This window comes from Lupinus angustifolius, chromosome LG18 (assembly GCF_001865875.1).
Source record: "Lupinus angustifolius cultivar Tanjil chromosome LG18, LupAngTanjil_v1.0, whole genome shotgun sequence".
Lineage (NCBI taxonomy): Eukaryota > Viridiplantae > Streptophyta > Magnoliopsida > Fabales > Fabaceae > Lupinus > Lupinus angustifolius.
In genome coordinates, this window is record NC_032026.1 from 13,833,679 (window position 1) to 13,849,134 (window position 15,456).

Consider the following 15,456-nt stretch of genomic DNA (forward strand, 5'->3'; position numbering starts at 1 on the left):
TACCTGAAGTCACAAAGTTTTTGGCTTAACTTCCCTAGTAAGGTCACTAATGTGATACCTACCAACACTCATTCATTGGGGGTATGGTCCACTTTCCTATGAGTTTATTTATGCTATACAACATTATGGATAGCGTAGAGCACAGGCCACATGTTATGAATCATTTATCATTATCATGACAGTGATACCCTTCTCAGGTCACTGTCCCTCACAAATAATCCATGAAAACCGTAAGGCACCCTCCTCGGAAGCTTCACCGCCGCCACAACTTCAAGCTCCGGCGACTTCGCATCCATCACTAAAAACTTCGATTCCCCTTTCTTCTCATCATGAACATAAGACACCAAATACCCATCATCTTCTTCACCCTCATCCTTAGCCACAAAAAATGGTTCACCACCGTAACAACCCTCGCCGTACATTCTACACCCAACCTCTCCTTTCGACACGTCAAGCTTCACCACCCCGGTAATCTTAATCATTGGGTCCCCAACCGCCGCGTAAATGAACTGGTTCTTTTTTCCGGTATAGGATGGGTTTATTACACCAAAGTCGAGGTTTCTTGCAGAAAGAGGTTGTCTTGTAACTATTCCAGTGTCGAGGTTAATCTTCACCTTTTCTACCATGGCGTGGATGAGTTCCATTCTCTCAAGTGTGTGTTCTACTGAGAGAATATTGGGTGCTACCAAAGTTATTGTTTTTCCATCATCTTCTTCCCATGCGTTTATGGCATGAATTATGTTGAACCCTGGCACGTTGATCCACCTGGAACCAAATTTCTTACCATTAAATTCTACAAGATAAAACTTTGTTGTTTTTGGTTTTATTGGTAAGGATAAAAATGTTATGTAAGATAAATTATCCATCAAATTAAAGAAGTTATAATATTAATAGTAATTTATTAACTTCATTATGAGTTAATTCCTTCGATCCAGTATCCATTGGCTTTTTTCATAATTGTGTTAGTTGTACAATGAAATAATTCAAAACATAGTTTATTTTTTTGGATTAGTGAATTAAAAGAATAAATATCTCATCTATATTCTAAAAAACACAGAGTAGAAAACAGAGAAGAGAGATAATAAAATCTGAGTTTGCATCTCTCTGTACTAGATAGAATCTAAATCATTTGAAACAAAAGTTTCAAATAGCAAAATTCTATTAGTTGGTATAGAGACATAACAAATTTTTGATATATAGGATTTGAGTTCTACCATATAACACCATAATGTGAAATTTACTCTTCAAACACATGTACAAAACTAATAAGTTGTCTATTATGGAGGAGGAAAAGTTGAGCCAATACTTTAGAAAAGACTTTATTTTGACATGTAAGTCTACAAACAATTAATATTACGCATTAAATATATATCTTTTCTTAATTTATAAATTGTTTTAATTACACTTTTAAAGTTTTACCATATATTAAATTAAAAAGTTAAGAAAGTAAAAGATATAGTCTGGATTCTGGAACACTCACTTAATTTTGGACTCATCTGTTGCATAGCGTGGAAGGAATCCCAATCTAGTGATTTTGGAAGGATCCGACCCGATCGGAGATCCACCGGAAATCATATTAAGAGGGTTCATTCCGATCTGAATGTCTGCAAAGATAGCATAATTTTTAGTAATTGCAAAATCATGAAGAAATGAAGGTCTTGTCATGGAGAATATAGCCACATCAGGTTTCTTTCTCCCTTCAGAATCAAAATAAAAGTAAGTAAGAAACGGAGGCACTGGTCCATAACGAAACGCAAACGTTTCACCCGTTTCAGGATCACTCTTTGGATGTGCAGTCATATTCATACCAAGCTTCCCATCGAAATCATGGCGTGAAAGGGTTTCAATGTCCCCATTAGAGGTCACCCTGACCTTATAAGGAAGGTCAGATTCCCCTAACGCGAACAGATTATTCCCAAACAAAGCTAAATTCGTGTTCGCTGACCCAATGCCATTTGAAGGGTTATATTGACCCGTAATCACACGTGCTGCAGTGAGAGAACCACGTGCTGCTGATCCAACAAGAGAATTGAAGCCTGAGAAAACGTTAGGTATAAGAGGGTGACCAGCTTCGTTTTCTATGTTGTATTTGTAGGTTTTCACGTAACGGCTGCATAGTGTGGCTTTGGATTGTGAGATTTTGAGGCAGTGAAGCATTCCGTCACCGTCGAAGAGATGGTATGGTCCTTTTGGGAGGAACTGTGGGTTTGGGCCGTTTCTGATGTACGCGCCGTCGAGACACGGTGGTAGTGTGCCGTGTATGATTTCACATTCTGTTGGAGGGAGTTCATTTGTTACAGGGGCGAAGTTATTGGAGAGAACGTGTTTTGGGTCTAGTGAAGGTTTCACTGGAGGGTCTATGAAGTTGTTAATTATGTGATCAAATGTGTTGAAGATTAGTCCAACCACTGAGACTTGTGGTGAGGTTCTTTTTATGAGGATTGGTTGTTCAGATGGTTTGGTTTTTGTGAGTGTTGTTGGTTTCAGGTTTTGTTGGGGAGTTTCAATAGTTTTAAGAGGGAGAGGTGGAGATGATGCAGGTGGTGCTGTTACTATGATGGGTTTGGGAACCATGGTGGTAGAATGCTATGTAGACAAAGAAGGGTGTGGTTTCATACAAGGTTAACTTGTTATTTATTCATCATTGCAGTCTACTGCACCTTTTATTTATGGAGTGGAGAAACGGTGTCATTAGGATCATTTATGTGCTAGAAAATAAAATCCAAACTCTTATTAAAGAATCTTGAATTTAAGTTAATTTTTCTTTATCATAATTCATAAAATGATTAAATAAAATACCCATATTTATTTAGACTTTTTATTTCATACATATAAAATTAAGAAAAAATTAATAAGATATGAGTTTTATATATTATCAACAGAACAATTTATTATTTTTGTTTTTATTAACTCTTCAAAAAAAGTATAAATGAATAATGAATAATATATTAATTAGGTATAAGTACAAAATTATGACCCGGATAAATTTTGAAGCATCTTTACTCAATAATTTCATGGGAGCTAAATAGGAAAAAAGATTGAAACATTATTTATTTAATTAGAGATTTTTAAGAGACCAAAGGTTGCTGTAAGCAAAGTGAGGTCAATTATTAAAATGAGAATCTATTTGAATTTTATGTACTTATAACAAATGAGATCATATCTATTGTTTCATTTTTGTATCACTTTATATATTACTAATTTTGATTGATGGAAGAAAAGTTATTTAAATTAAAATTAAAATTATTAATTATTTCTCTAATTAATCATATTTTTTATCACATGAAGTAACATAAAATAGTGTAATAGTAGATGTGCTCCCCTTCACAAATAACTAACTACTGGTTGCTTGCTAGCTGGATATACCGTAGATTTTTTCATGCGAGACAGAATTTAGAATTTGTACACTTTATAAAATGAAAAAAAAAATGAAGTCATTTAAAATAGAGGTGAATGTTTATTACGCTACCTTATAATCATGTAAAAAGAATTCACCATTTTCATTATGAAAAATATCCTGATGTAAAATATGGAAGTTTCGTAAAAAAGCGTAAAATTAATCAAATATGGAAGTATGAAAAATATCCACACAAAAAAAATTAGAATTTTACACGGATCTAAAGATTAGACGTTTCGATAGGCTAACCATGAAGATAAGCACATGCTCAATTAAAATTCAAATTGGGAGATTATATCTACGATCATAACTAATATCAATATTGATTCCAGGGCCTCTAATGACATTTCTTGGGCCTTAAAAGTCTAGAACAAAATATAATATTTGAGCTAGCATGAAACAGGGGATAACAATATATATTTAATAGGAAATATGACAATACAACACTATATTTAGACTGATTATATCACATTTAAATAAAAGATATGTTTGTGAGTTAGTTTTGTAGAATAATAGATAAAAAGTAAATATTTAATATGTATATGTTAGTAGCGTAAATGTTTTTTATACTGTCAAAAATTGGTATACTATTCATAAGTTAATTATTATTGACTTTCTCAAATAAAAGTAAAATAAATTAATGTTAGATAATAATATACTAACAGTGTAAAAAACTTTATATTTACTATAAATAGATTTTAAGCTCAAAAAGTAAATGGTTGACAGTCAAAAATACTTTTATTTTTTTGGACCACCTCATACTCGAGCAGGAACATCACCGAGCATTTATAAGTGATCATCATAGAATTATAAATAACACCATCACTTACTATTGTAATCTTTAGTCTCATATTCCACACACACCCCTAAGTTGATAATAAGAATGTAATTGAACTCTCCCCAATATCAATAGTCATTGTTTAGGTCAAATAGGAAGTGTAAGACACATTTCAATATATTGTCAAGAATGCAAAAAATCCAAAACTCAATCAGATTATTTAATATTTTAGTTATTTTTTATTAAGTGTTCTTCTTAACCTCAACTCTTACAGATTGAGATAAGCAATTAAATGTTCGCATTTAAAGTGTTCTACCTGATTAAGATAGGCAATTAAATGTTCACATTTAAAGTATTAAATATTAAATTTATGTTCAATATTAAATGTTTAAATTTTAAGTGTAATATATATATATTTTGTTAAAAATTTATATAACTTCATTATCAATCATGATTACGTTTTTCAAAAGAATTTAATAATTAAATATGAATTGTGTATGATGAATTGACAGTGTATGTATCATATGTTTTTTCAACCAAAAAATTTCATGCATTCATATTTTGTTAGCCTCTTATCCTTAGCAGGTTCAGTTTAACAAACCCATTTAATTGCATAAAAACATCTCACTGCATGATTGCATATATGAATTTCTTTTTGTTTGATATTATCACCCTTAGTCCGTACGTGAAATCGAAAGAAATCTCATATTTGGTTTAATTAGTTAAATCGTTTGATATAACTAGATAATTTTATATCTAATTAATATTTTTTATCTATAGATATATAATTATATATGAATGTAAATTTTATATAATTAATAATAATGTATAATTACATTGAAATAACGTTTCTTTATCTTTTTTAGACATAAGTGAAACAAAAGATTAGAGTAATATTTCATTTTTTTAATTTTTAAGTGAACCGTATGGTTTATTTCCTGGCTTATTCTAGTTTAACCGGGTTTAATATGGTCGGACTGTAATTTCTCCGGTTCAAAGCGGTTCAACTCTCACTCGGTTAAGACAAACCAAAGTCGTTTTTAAGTCCGGTCAACCATCAAACTGGCGAGACCATCCAGTACAGTATGGTTCTCACAACATTTCAATATCACCTGAATTAAACCCGAAATCACAATAAATTGGCAATTTAGTTTTCTTTAATGTGAGGCAATATCTACATACGGAACTTCAAAAATAAGTCAATTCAATATTGCAGCTGATTCATCCTCCCATGCAAGTAAATTCTTTAGAGAAAATTGAAAAAACTTTCATTTATTAGGTCAAACAGTAATCTCTGAACCATATTAATCTATAATCGAACAAGGTTATAAATCTTTACCCTTCACTTTTAATTTGTTTCTATTTCTCTCTCACTTTCCCTTTGTTTTCTGTGTATTTGATGTTTCTTGCAACATTAGCTTATTAATTTCCAAATAGAACCATTAATTTGATATAATTTTACCATTTCATGACTTAATTTCCACCTTTATTGTGTATTAAAAGGTGCAACGAAAAAAATAGAGCTTACACTAAAGCAAATATTACTCTTTTAATTGCTTTTACTTTTCTTCTTTTCAGAATATGAGAGAGGTATCATTTTTTTTGTAAGGTTGCCATCAGCTTTGAACAGGTATATATGGACCCTAGTATATATACCCCTCCTTCAAAACTCAATTAGCATCTCACACTACATTTTACCTACATATTTTATAATTCATTGATAAAAATATATTATTGCTTTGAAATAATAGTGGTACATAATCAATCATAATAAGACAAGTGTTAAAAAATGTATAAGTTAATGATTACTCGCTGGAAACTGGGGAAGATTTGGATCGCGTGTCCAATATCCTGTTCAATGAAAATATCAGCCTACTTTACTGTGTTGAGAACTATCAATATATTTGTCTAGTGATATAAACTTCTGCTAGATTCTAACATAACTAAACAATCAATAATTTAATTACTGGAAACAACATTTATTGGAAGAGACAGTCAAATATCCCGGAAAAAATTAGTTTCTTATGTAAATGGGTAAAAGAATATCCTTAATAAAAAGTACTCCCACTTACTTATGACAGTTGAATAGTTAAAAACCCATTTCAGATTGATTTAAAATATGCACTATCTTCCACTATACAATTAAGTCTAATTTCCAGCTCCTATAGCTGTAATCTTAATCTAGTGCTAATGAAAACTCAATTAGTATCTCACAATAACCTAAACTTCTCTATACCTATTTTATAATCACTGATAAAAAATTTCATTCCTTTTGATGATTTGGATCATGTGTTGTAACACATAAAATTGGAATACAGCACTAGAATATAAGGTCATTGAGGCTTTGACAATTTTTAACAATATTTTATTTTAAAAAAAAAAAATTTATATGATTAATATTTTTCCTAGTACTGGATTATCCTCGGAGAGGATTTCTATTATATAGAATTGTAATTTTTTGTGAAAAAGCATTAGTGGTTACGTGAACTATAATTAATAAAACTAAGCAATGAACTAATGCTGCCAACATGTTTAATGTAATCCACCAAGTCATACCTAAATTAACCCAACATCATTACAAGCTCCCTTCATCATGTTTCAGCTTAACCTCAATCTTATGCATTTTCAACCGTCCAAAGCATGAACGCAAAGTAGGGGAACTACTTACAAGATAGAAACATCCCTATCAATTACATCCAAGTTCAAAGTGGTGGGTGCCACTAAACCTAAGTGTATGGTATAAATGAAAATACATATATCTGAATGTTGGTATATATCATCTAGGAGAAAATAATATATGTATCAATAATGTATGAATTTTCTACATTATTACTGTATTATTCACTAGTTATATTTAATCATTATTGATTCTTCCAAAAAGTAATACAAATAAATAATGGATGACTACATTATTATTGTATTATTCACTAGTTATATTTAATCATTATTGATTCTTCCAAAAAGTAATACAAATAAATAATGGATGACTACATTATTATTGTATTATTCACTAGTTATATTTAATCATTATTGATTCTTCCAAAAAGTAATACAAATAAATAATGGATGACTACATTATTATTGTATTATTCACTAGTTATATTTAATCATTATTGATTCTTCCAAAAAGTAATACAAATAAATAATGGATGACTACATTATTATTGTATTATTCACTAGTTATATTTAATCATTATTGATTCTTCCAAAAAGTAATACAAATAAATAATGGATGACTACATTATTATTGTATTATTCACTAGTTATATTTAATCATTATTGATTCTTCCAAAAAGTAATACAAATAAATAATGGATGATATACTGAAAGTACATAAATCTTTACATTGAGAATAATATATTCATAATTTATTGTGTTTATGAAAAACAAAAGTGTCTCTTTGATACATGTAGATATTTGTAATGTTTCTAAACCCAATATCCAGAAAGAAAATACGGGGACCAAATGAGTAGTAGGGAAAAAATGAGACAAAAATGGAATAATTTTATTCTAAATCGTGCAATATAATTATAAGTAAAGAAAAGGAATATATTAAAAATGAAACTATAATGTAAACAGAAAAAGATATTTAGCTGAAAAAATCTAGTCATCATCCCTGAGATAATACATACCACCCACTATGCTAAGCATCAATGAATCAGCATTGCAGTTTGAGATCCAGTGGATGAAATTAAACATGATAGGTATTTGTTGTTTTATTGTTTTATTGTTTTTACCATTAGTGAACAAATTTAGAAGCCTTAGAAAGATATTATCAAAGGATAATAATGGCTTCTAAATTAACATTGGCCAACCACTCAGAAGAAAATGACATTTTATCCACAAATTTGCCAAGCAGATAAACTTTGTCTGCCTCTGATTACAGTGAGACTCACTTTCAAACCATTAATTCAACAACAATAATCACATCTCTACAAAATTCTCGTTTCCATATTCCAAGCTAATTACATTAAAGTAATCAAAAAAATTTATTTTCTATTTTTATGATTTTTCTTAAGTAATTAACATTTTTTTAAAACGATTGATGCATAATGAGACACCAAATCTTAGGACATATCATCTTCATTTTTAATGCACAGGCAGAAAATGATTGACTTCATTGATATAATAGAAGCATCACAATCGTAACTCTATATTTATATTTAATTTTTCTTACTTATTAGTTATATTTGTTTTAAACTTTCCAGACACCTTAAACAGCTCATGTCAAAATTCATATACCATTTGATTCACCATCACTAATGTTCTTCAACTTTTCTCAGTAGTAATTCTTCTAAGATAAATAGGAAGTGGGGTAGTTACTCATAAATCCATTTTTAAACGTTCTTATCTGGTCCCAACTTCCTATATATCCTGATAATCTTTTCCAGGTCCATATATATCATGAAATATAATCCACTAATTTCAACTTTTAACTTCTATAATAAATTTGTTGTCATCAAATCATAATCAGTTTTGTAAATATCAGATCATTGGTGTATTGGTGATATCAATCGCCATTGTTGAATATCACTGAAGCAACTGTAACCCACTGATGCAAAAATAAGCATGCAATAATAATTGTATGAAGAAAAAAAAGCGTTATAATCAGAAAAAATGTTCCTATATGCTATCCATTAAAAAAATGGTGACTTTCTATGCATCTAAGTAACTTGAAACAAATTAGGCAGGAAAAAGATAGTAAATACTGAAGTATCTGTACACTCAGTGTATGCTTTGAAATTTAATTTGATAGAGTCACCGATTTTTTTAATTTCTGGTCCAATGCACGTTATTTTAGGTGGGGATGAGGATCGAAATGTTGGGACCGGTATGATTTATCTCTTATCTAACCCTAAATGTTGATTGGATTATTTATTCACCTGGGTTTGACCTTAGACCCGAAGCTAACCGGACTCTAAAAATTGATTGACTTAGCCTATGAACCCGAACTAGACCCAATTAAATATAATACATACATATTTTGGAAAAAGTCTTCTCACTATTATTTAGTATTACGAATATATATTCTTAATAACAATAACAATATTTTGAAATCCGAACTGGACGTCAAAGCGGAAGATATCTTATATTAAGTAGGTTTAAACGGTTAAACTGTCCAGTCTAACACGTTGATTTCATAAATAATTAATATTTTTTATAAAATTTATATAATTAATAATTACGTAACACTGTATTAAAGTAACATCTCTTCATTTTTTGGACCACAATAAAATAAAATATTATAGTAGTGTTTCATTTTTTTAATTTTTAAGTGAACCGTTCGGTTTAATTTACTTCATACATTAATCCAGTTTAACCAAGTTTAACACAGTTGGATCAGAATTTCTCCGGTTCAAAGTGGTCTAACCTTCATTCGATTAATTAAGACCATAAACCGAAGTTATTTTCAAGTCCGGTTGGACAATCTAGTATGGTCCAGTTTTCACAACACTCGTTAATAATGTATGCATGTTGAAAAATTAGAGAAACAATAATATTTTTGACCAAAAAGATATCATTAGCTCTATACATAATTGAATAAAGACACATAAAAACATAATGAGTGAATAAACATGGGTCGGGATTGGGTCATGTTTGTCCCCTACCCGGTCCTAGATATTGATTGGGTCTAAATTTTTAAATTCAACTCTATATCTAATCTTATTCATGATCGAGCAGTGTCAGATCCTACTCACCTCTAATTTTGTGTACATGCCGAGTTTTTAATTTGATGGTCATAAAAGAAATTTAATGCATATTAGTTGATCTGGAAAAGAAATTTCAAGGAAGTAAAAGCTTGATTTGCCCTTTTTGACTAAATAATCATTTTAAATACTTTATTTTGGAGGTGTTTCTTCAATTTCAACTTAGAGACTTCTCAAAACGATGTTATTTTTACATGATTATGTGAATAAAAATCTTTCACTTATGATCAATTTGTGTTAGTGTTTTTTAAGAATAATAAAGAGAACTTAAAAAAGGAGACATGAAATATATATGTGATAGACTGCATTGTCTAGAGTGGGAGAGAAGAGGTGCATTACCACACAATGGATTGCCATATTAGATAGTTGGTATGGAATTATTTAAACGAGGAGACATGTAGACAAAGTGAGGGAAGCAAGGGTCCTACCTCTCAATCAATACCCTAAAGGAAACTATGACAAAAGTTCTTCAATGTTTCCTTGTAAAAATTAACTTGCAAAATAATTGTAGGAAAAAATAGCTTAATTTAAAAAATAATAAATTTTTCTCTAAGAACAATCATCTTAAATTTATTTTACTATTTTATTTGGTTGTCTAGTTTCTACTAGGTGAAATTGATGTAATCAAATATCCATATTTTCAAACTTCATAATTAAAAGACTAATCGTTTTAAATTTATTTGATTGTGAACAAACACTAGTGTCTACAAGGTGAAATTGATGTAATCAAATATCCATATTTTCAAACTTGATAATGACAATTAATAAACTAATCTTTCAAACAACGTAAGATGTGATGGCAATATTACTTTTAATGCAAGAGACTCAATCAACTTCACTTACAAAAAAGAAACTTAATTTAAAAATAATAAAGCTCTCTCTAACAACAATTATCTTAGATTTTTTTGGTTGTGAACAAAGATATATGCTCATGCAAGAGTCAATCCTTTGTGGCGTGATAGAACTGGTAACACATATTAATCTTCATGAAGAGGTGGAAACAAACTCTTTGTTAGTAAGGTGGGTCAAATTCACGTGTCTAACTCTAACATGGATTTAAACAAACAAAAAAAGTTAAAATAAATATTTGATATAAGAAAAAGAAATCATGGTTAGTAGTATATGCTTAAATAAATAAAAAAGAAAAATGATATATTCTCCTACTAATCCTCTCATCCACAATAAGATGACATATGTCACAAGGAGATACTTTATTTATTAATGATTGGTTTACAAGTGACATATATTACTTTGTCATATACAGGAAGATTTAGTAGGAGGATATAACATTACTCAAATAAAAATCATGCAACAGCAAGTGAAACTCTTTTGGGCCTTTTAGATTGATCAATTTTGTTCTGTATAAAAACTAGACCAAATTTATACTTCAACCTACTTTATTAAAGGCCCAAGGTTCATTAGGCCTATGCCTTATGTTATTCTTATGCAGTGAACCATGAACTTAAAAACTCTGATACACATCTTTATTAGGATTCAGTTCAACATTTTGTTCCTTCACACATGCAGGTTTACTTGCTCACTATAATGTGGAATTCAAATTAGATTTATGTATAACTTCAACTTCTATACCCAATTGGAGAGAATCATATTTTTGAAACAAAAATAATATGGGGAAAATATCAGGGTATTTTAACTCCCAAATAAATGTAGAAAAGTAATAAGTAACCAATGAATGTTGATTAAGTAGTACATGTTTGATTCCCTTTAAGCAAGGTCTCTAGTGCAAAAATACCTGTGAGAAACCAAAAAATGTATAAAAGTATCCTTCAATATTTTTACAGTCTGTATAGTTATGGAACCCGAAATATTATAATAATTAAAGAAGCCAGTATCAACCAATTTTGTTGCATCTTGGTAGCTCTATATAATGAAGCTTTTTATTTTGATTGTGTTTGATCAAGAGTGTAGCTCAGAATTATTCATCTGCATTACCCTGAATGCATTTTTTTATCAAGAGTGTTAGCTTCAAGTTATTGCACTATTCAATTGAGGTCATAGCATGAAGGCATGTGTATAATGTATTGGTAAATAATCATCAAATTTGTGTATGAAATGACATTTGTGTGAGATTCTGAGCCAACTACATATGTCAAATATAAATTTTGCTTACAAAGAAGTATGCAATAACTTGAAACTTAGATGGACATCTCAAATTCATTAAAAGGGTCTCTGAACTATCCATAGGTGCAATCTCCCAAGTAAATGCCTGTGTTTCCCAATTATTGCATTCATTGGTAGTTTTTTTCACGCAATCTATGTGGCTTCAACGATTCGTAGTTGTCTCTCCCACCATTAAACACATTGAGTTGCATGTTTTGCAACATCCAACAATGGCAAAGAACCAACCAATGCCCTTGATCTACTAGAGTTACGGATTCGAACTTGCTTCCCCGTGGAAAAACAATGCAGCCATGCACGTGGTCATGCATGAAAACCACAAGCTCGTTCACCATATCAGGTACTCAGTGAGGATGCCAAGTCGCCTAGACGAATCCTATTAGGCAAAGGCCTTGCAATAAGTCCATCTGTGACCCACCCTACCGATTCTCCATCATTCCTAACATGGATAAATTCCCTTTCCACGTAATCTAGAGATATATGCAGCCTCCCACCAGGTTTAGAATCATCAATGATTCCTCTTCCTCTGATTCCGGCATTATTCTCTAACCAATAAAGGTAATTGACCTGAAACAATGCCTTGAGCATATCTAGCGATGAACAATTTTCTTTAAGCACGACCTGAAGAAACATGCAGATACGTTAGTTATGAACTATAACACACAATAGCAAACGTTCGAGGGCTTATAAATGCTTTTCATATATTCAGAATTTCAGACAGAAGTAAGCATGATGTACCACTTTACAATTTGCAAAACATGAACAGGGAAAACCATTTGACAAAAACACTTTACCCTCTCTACACCTTTCAAACCTATTTCCGGAACAGACAAAGAACAAAAAGCAGCTCAGAAAGCAAAATAAATGCTCTAAACATAAAACGAGCCATGCTGTCTAGGTTCTCAAATCAGTGCTTCCTCAAATCCCTTTACATTTGGACCTCCTCGCCAATGTAATCTGTTTACTATAATTCCAGTCTACACAATAGTTGGCGAAAAAAGAGAAGGATAGCAATTGAAAGTCCTAGCAAAATTGCTTTCTGATTAGGAAAGTTAACTTGTCCTTTTAACTATAAAATATTACAGACATATTTTATCTTAATAAACCCTTAAAAGAATAATCTTAAGCATATGCATATACATAAAACATAAATGTAAAAAGTAAGTCCACACCATCTCTCCTTCCAAAAGAGAAGAATGACAAGAAAAACAATCTAATAAAGTTGATAGTGAAGATGGTTGTACTTACACAGAATTTGCCCATGTGTTCTGACAATATGTACCCTTCATTTTTATAAAGCTTAAAGAGAGTAAGTGCAGCCTCCTTGTTATTCACAATTTCACTGAGCTTGGATCCAAGCTGCAGACGGTGTTCGATTACTGAAGCTGCGTCCTTTGCTTCAGATGATAAAGCAATTGATTGTGCCTATTACAAAAGCAAACAAAACATAATTAAAAAAAACACAGAACGCAAAACATACTACCAACCACTGCTAAACCTATCGGCCCTTTCATGTTAGGATATAATGTTATTGTAGATAGGCCAACACATACATGTCGTATATCTGATACTTCCTACAATTAAATTCAGCATGTAAAAGTGTAGTAAAGAGCATATAATAAGCATATATAGGTCAAGTACCACGTGTTTTCTAACTAATACTCTTTATCGTACATTTAATCAGTATTTATACTTCAGAGGAGCATTGAAGGAGTGACAATGGTAAAAGAACATTGACTAAATTAAACTCCTGGAAATTACAAAAACACCCTTCCCATTATTTACCATTTATCAAAGCAAAGGACAGACATATGTGATCAGATATGCTCCGCCCTCAACTATGTAGTGCTACTGAAGATCAAGAAAAAACCTTAAAACTATGTAAATCAATAGAAAAATAAATAAATGTCCGGTTAGCATTCAGCAGATTTCTGATGAAAAAGACAGGAACATTGCACAAAAAATTTAAATTTCATAACACATAAATAAAATGATCATGAAGCCAAGATCAACTCACCTTATTTGAAAATGTTTCATTTAATATGGGTACCGCAGGAAATAATGGCTCCTCATCATTGACTTCTTTAACTGGAGGTGCCTGACCACTCAGTAGATATTCACTGAAAACCAAACCTGTTGAAAAAACCAATAAGCAAAGCATGTAAAGTTTTGATTCTCTTGAACTTATAACATATAAATCAACCCCTAATATCATTTTCCAGGTTTCTGCCCCTCAAAGGCTCAAACAATGGATTGCAAAAACATTTCTAAGATTTCTGCATTATTGCAACTTCCAAGAAGTTCACTGATAGGGTTAGGCCAGAGCCAAAGCCTAATATAGCCTAATATTGAAAATGTATATAGAAGGGGAAATAGGAAAGTTGTTAAAAGATTCCAAAAATACCCCTAGTAGTTAGTTGTTAGTTAGGCTATAAATAAAGAGCTAGTTTTAGAGAAGTTTAGCTTTTGAAGTATTGAGTAGGAGAGGATTTGATTCAGGGAATCAACCTTGTAGTGTGTAATTGATTCAGGGAATCAATTAGGGTTCTTCATTGTATTCTTCTAATCTTGCAATCAATAAAGAGGTATTAGTATCCGGAATTCAATTGATTCCGGATCGATCTTGTTTGAATCTTCTTCTTTTGTGCAATTCTGTTACCGGTGTTATCAAACACCTTGCTTGGTATTTTCTAGTATTAATATCTACTAGGGCATGGTTTGTCTGATTCAAATTCAATGGCATTGACCTGCCTGCATCTGAATTATTAAAATTTGGTTGTTATAATCTGTTTCTTTGCTCAGGTCTTCTTTCTGCAGTCTGCATTATTAAAAGTTGTTTGATGGTATCTGTTTTTTGGTTCAAGCCTTCTGTATCATGTATGCATCTCTATTGGTAAAAGTCGTCTGTGGGAATTTGTTTATTTGCTCAGATCTCTTGTCTGCATTAAAATTTGTTTGCTGGAACCTGTTTCTTGCCTCTGGTCTTAGATGGCCCATATTTAACATGTCTGACAATCATGAATGCTTCATTTTTTGCCATACTTGGTCCACTTTCAACAACTGTGACATCTTCTTTCTGCAAAGAACTTTTTTTAATACCCAAAAGTTGGATATAAAGTGATAGGAGGTAAAAAAATCTTGTAAGAAATAGTCCGGAAAAATTACCGGGATAGTGTAGTCAAACTACACTATCCCAGCTTTGGGGTAACTTTTCAAATAATTACGGGATTGGGGTATTTTTCTGAAAGTCGTGGATAGGGTCCACGACTTTGGCATAGTCGTGGATGACAGGCACGACTCCAGGGGAAAGTCGTGGACCTGAGCCACGAGTTCCCTTTAATTTTCTCTCTCCTCACTGAAATCGTGGATGGGGAACACGACTTCCAGTGTCGTGGACCCCATACACGAGTTTGCATGGGTTATTTCGTTTTACG

The 15,456-nt window shown here is 31.3% G+C and overlaps 2 protein-coding genes across 3 annotated transcripts in view; both read right to left on the reverse strand.

Moving 5' to 3' along the window:
* Positions 1 to 2,654, reverse strand: LOC109333123 (probable carotenoid cleavage dioxygenase 4, chloroplastic). The gene is made up of 2 exons (XM_019568412.1): positions 1,481 to 2,654; positions 1 to 765 (listed from the first exon to the last, which is right to left on the reverse strand). The coding sequence occupies exons 1-2, from the start codon at positions 2,572 to 2,574 to the stop codon at positions 174 to 176; spliced, it is 1,686 nt and encodes a 561-aa protein (XP_019423957.1). The 5' UTR covers positions 2,575 to 2,654; the 3' UTR covers positions 1 to 173.
* Positions 11,915 to 15,456, reverse strand: part of LOC109333092 (protein root UVB sensitive 1, chloroplastic) — a 6,473-nt gene continuing 2,931 nt past the window's right edge. For both annotated transcript variants that reach the window (XM_019568364.1, XM_019568363.1), the window contains 3 exons: positions 14,040 to 14,155; positions 13,271 to 13,447; positions 11,915 to 12,643 (listed from right to left, as the gene is read on the reverse strand). In XM_019568364.1, the coding sequence (XP_019423909.1) occupies positions 12,359 to 12,643; positions 13,271 to 13,447; positions 14,040 to 14,155 (578 nt within the window). In that variant the 3' untranslated portion in view covers positions 11,915 to 12,358. The remainder of the gene's footprint in view (positions 12,644 to 13,270; positions 13,448 to 14,039; positions 14,156 to 15,456) is intronic.